Genomic DNA, 2,425 nt, shown 5'->3' with positions numbered 1-2,425 from the left:
GGGTAATAGAAAGCCGCCTTATCCATAACCTTTAGCAACTTAGTTCAGGATAGTTCTTAGAACTTTGGATCATTAGGGTTATTATTCAACCTGTTGAGTGTTGTAAATAAGTGAATAAATAAATAAAAAGTGTCATGTCACAAAAAAAGCAGTAGAAAAGTGGATTTTGGTCATGTTGACGCTTACGTCAACCGTGCACATTTGGAAGTATAATGATGAGGTGTCAACATGATTACAACTTTATTTCAAGTGGTCTTTTAATATTTATTTTATAATAATCTTATCCTCTGATTTAACAAATGTGGTTTATAGTGAAAAATATACTAAAGCTCAAAGTATTTCCTCTTGGCCGACTCTTCCACCAGCGTAACGAGCGAGTCAAGTGTCTCCTCTCCAGTCGGGACAATCTCTTCTGGCGGTAGAATAAAACCCGAGTTCCACGGACTTGGGCTTGGGCGCAGTTCATAAACGTATGCTATCTTTACTCCCAGAGACTCATAAACCCATTCAATACTCGCTCCACTCGTTGGATACATAATATCGTATATATTTCCATAGTAATATATGGTTCCATATCGTTTCGCCAGTGCTGTGACAGTTGCATTTGCGATGTCAGTCAAATCGTCGTGATTTGGGGTATGTTCAATAGTATGTCCGTAAGGGTACAGAAGAACCTGGGAGTATGAATGGAAGGCAATATATGCCTGTATTTTTCCTTTCAAAGATTCAATGTACTGCGATAAACTCTTTGTTTCCACTTCCGAAAATGCATGCGGACCTCCAAAGGTTTCTGTGTTGCAACGATCACTGGTCCCTTGCTCGGCCCAGTGGAAATCCCAATTCCGGTTAGCGTCAGCTCCGAAACACGCTCCCGAATATGGAGTTCGAGTTTTACGCCACAAACGGTTCTTTTTGTGAGTATATACATAACCATCTGGGTTAACGTTCGGGAAGATGTACCAATCGTAATTCTCGGAAATATTTCTAACTTTGGGATCTTGACTGGTAAGTAGTTCATTCAGAATATATGTCACTGTTGCCGGGGAGATCCATTCACGAGCGTGTATTCCTCCTTCCAGAAAGATGCCTGGATTGCCACTTTTATAGGATACTTTGACTCCTTTGATTGTACGATTCTCATATGAATGTCCTCCTTCAACTACTTCAACTTGTTCATAATTTAGAGCCAACTTATCTAACCAACTATGAATTTCTTCCAATTCGTGATATTCGCTCCAGTCGAAAATTCTCTTGGCACCTTTCGATTTCATTCGATATTTTTCCTGATCAATTGAACGTTGCAGATTCGTGTCGAGGATTTCAGCTTTAATTCCTTCGACCTCCAACATTTCGGTGAAATCAGCTAGCTTATGAGGAGCGACAACAATGTTGGATCCATCGCCAACTTTTAAGCCCTTTTCTAAGAAGATATAACAGTGTGCAGTTCCCATAGGTTGACTAACAGTGTTGAAGAGTTTGCTTATTTGCATTTTAAATGTCCCATTAGGTGCGCATAATCAGACATGAACCGGTTGCATTTTTGTTGTTTTTATTGATAAATATTTATTATATCCGTTGTTCGATAGGGTCAAGATCTGAAATTAACTCGAGGATAGTTTGTTGTTGAATTTGTGATTTGTGTGCAAATTTACATTCCAGTTACAGTATGTCACAAAAGTTTATCAATCCCGTTCTAATTTTGCACATGTTCTGTTTTTCGCATTTTTTTTCCCAAAATATATATTTTATTAAGGCACATGTGGCGTTAGCCTGACGGGGCCGGGAGTCCAATATTTTGATAATTTTTGTCTTACAACTATGTTAGTAATATGTAACCGATTACTCGCGGTTGGCTCGAGGTTAGTATTACAAGTGTTCTCATAATTGGTATGTTGCAGTCTTCGATGCTCTGTACGTGTGCCCGACACGGGATACTTCCTAATGGGATGCAGCTGACCATTAATCAGCAACGCCCCCCTAGTTTGTACCTCATATCTAGCGTGGTGCGTCTTTCTCGACTCGAGGAATCCAGGATAGAATGGTCACTAGGCGGCGCAATCATCAGCTCGTGTAGAGTTGTCATGAGCGGTACAACCTTTGGCTCTTGTTTAATGATCAGTTGAATGACCCGTGTATCTGTAAAGAGTGTGTGTATGTATTGCCGCGACTAAGTAAAAGTTTATCGATCGGATAGGAGGGATATGAAACGGGGACACAACGAAGGAAACATCATTAAACGTTGACATCGGCGTTTCTGAGGAACAGGTATAGATGGAGCAGAAGATCAGGATCACGGCTACCTAAGATATCCCGGACGAGGATATCCGATTGTCTGCCTTGTGCTCTCAGTGCTCTAGAGAGCTGAGAGCGAGCAGCATGGAACCGGATACACGACCAGACAACATGCTCGATGTCGTGGTAGCCA

The 2,425-nt window shown here is 41.0% G+C and overlaps 1 protein-coding gene across 1 annotated transcript; it reads right to left on the bottom strand.

Annotated features, from left to right (window-relative positions):
* Positions 1-216: 216 nt before the first annotated feature.
* On the bottom strand, positions 217-1,490 carry LOC129773660 (zinc carboxypeptidase A 1-like). The gene has a single exon (XM_055777303.1). The coding sequence runs from the start codon at positions 1,488-1,490 to the stop codon at positions 324-326; it is 1,167 nt and encodes a 388-aa protein (XP_055633278.1). The 3' UTR covers positions 217-323.
* Between the last annotated feature and the right edge of the window lie 935 nt (positions 1,491-2,425).

The sequence above is a fragment of the Toxorhynchites rutilus genome, chromosome 3 (assembly GCF_029784135.1).
Source record: "Toxorhynchites rutilus septentrionalis strain SRP chromosome 3, ASM2978413v1, whole genome shotgun sequence".
NCBI lineage: Eukaryota > Metazoa > Arthropoda > Insecta > Diptera > Culicidae > Toxorhynchites > Toxorhynchites rutilus.
This window is presented reverse-complemented; position numbering and strand designations above follow the sequence as displayed.

Coding starts and splice junctions, on each gene's coding strand:
- LOC129773660 (XM_055777303.1), bottom strand. CDS start 1,490: ATGCAAATAAGCAAACTCTTCAACACTGTTAGTCAACCTATGGGAACT.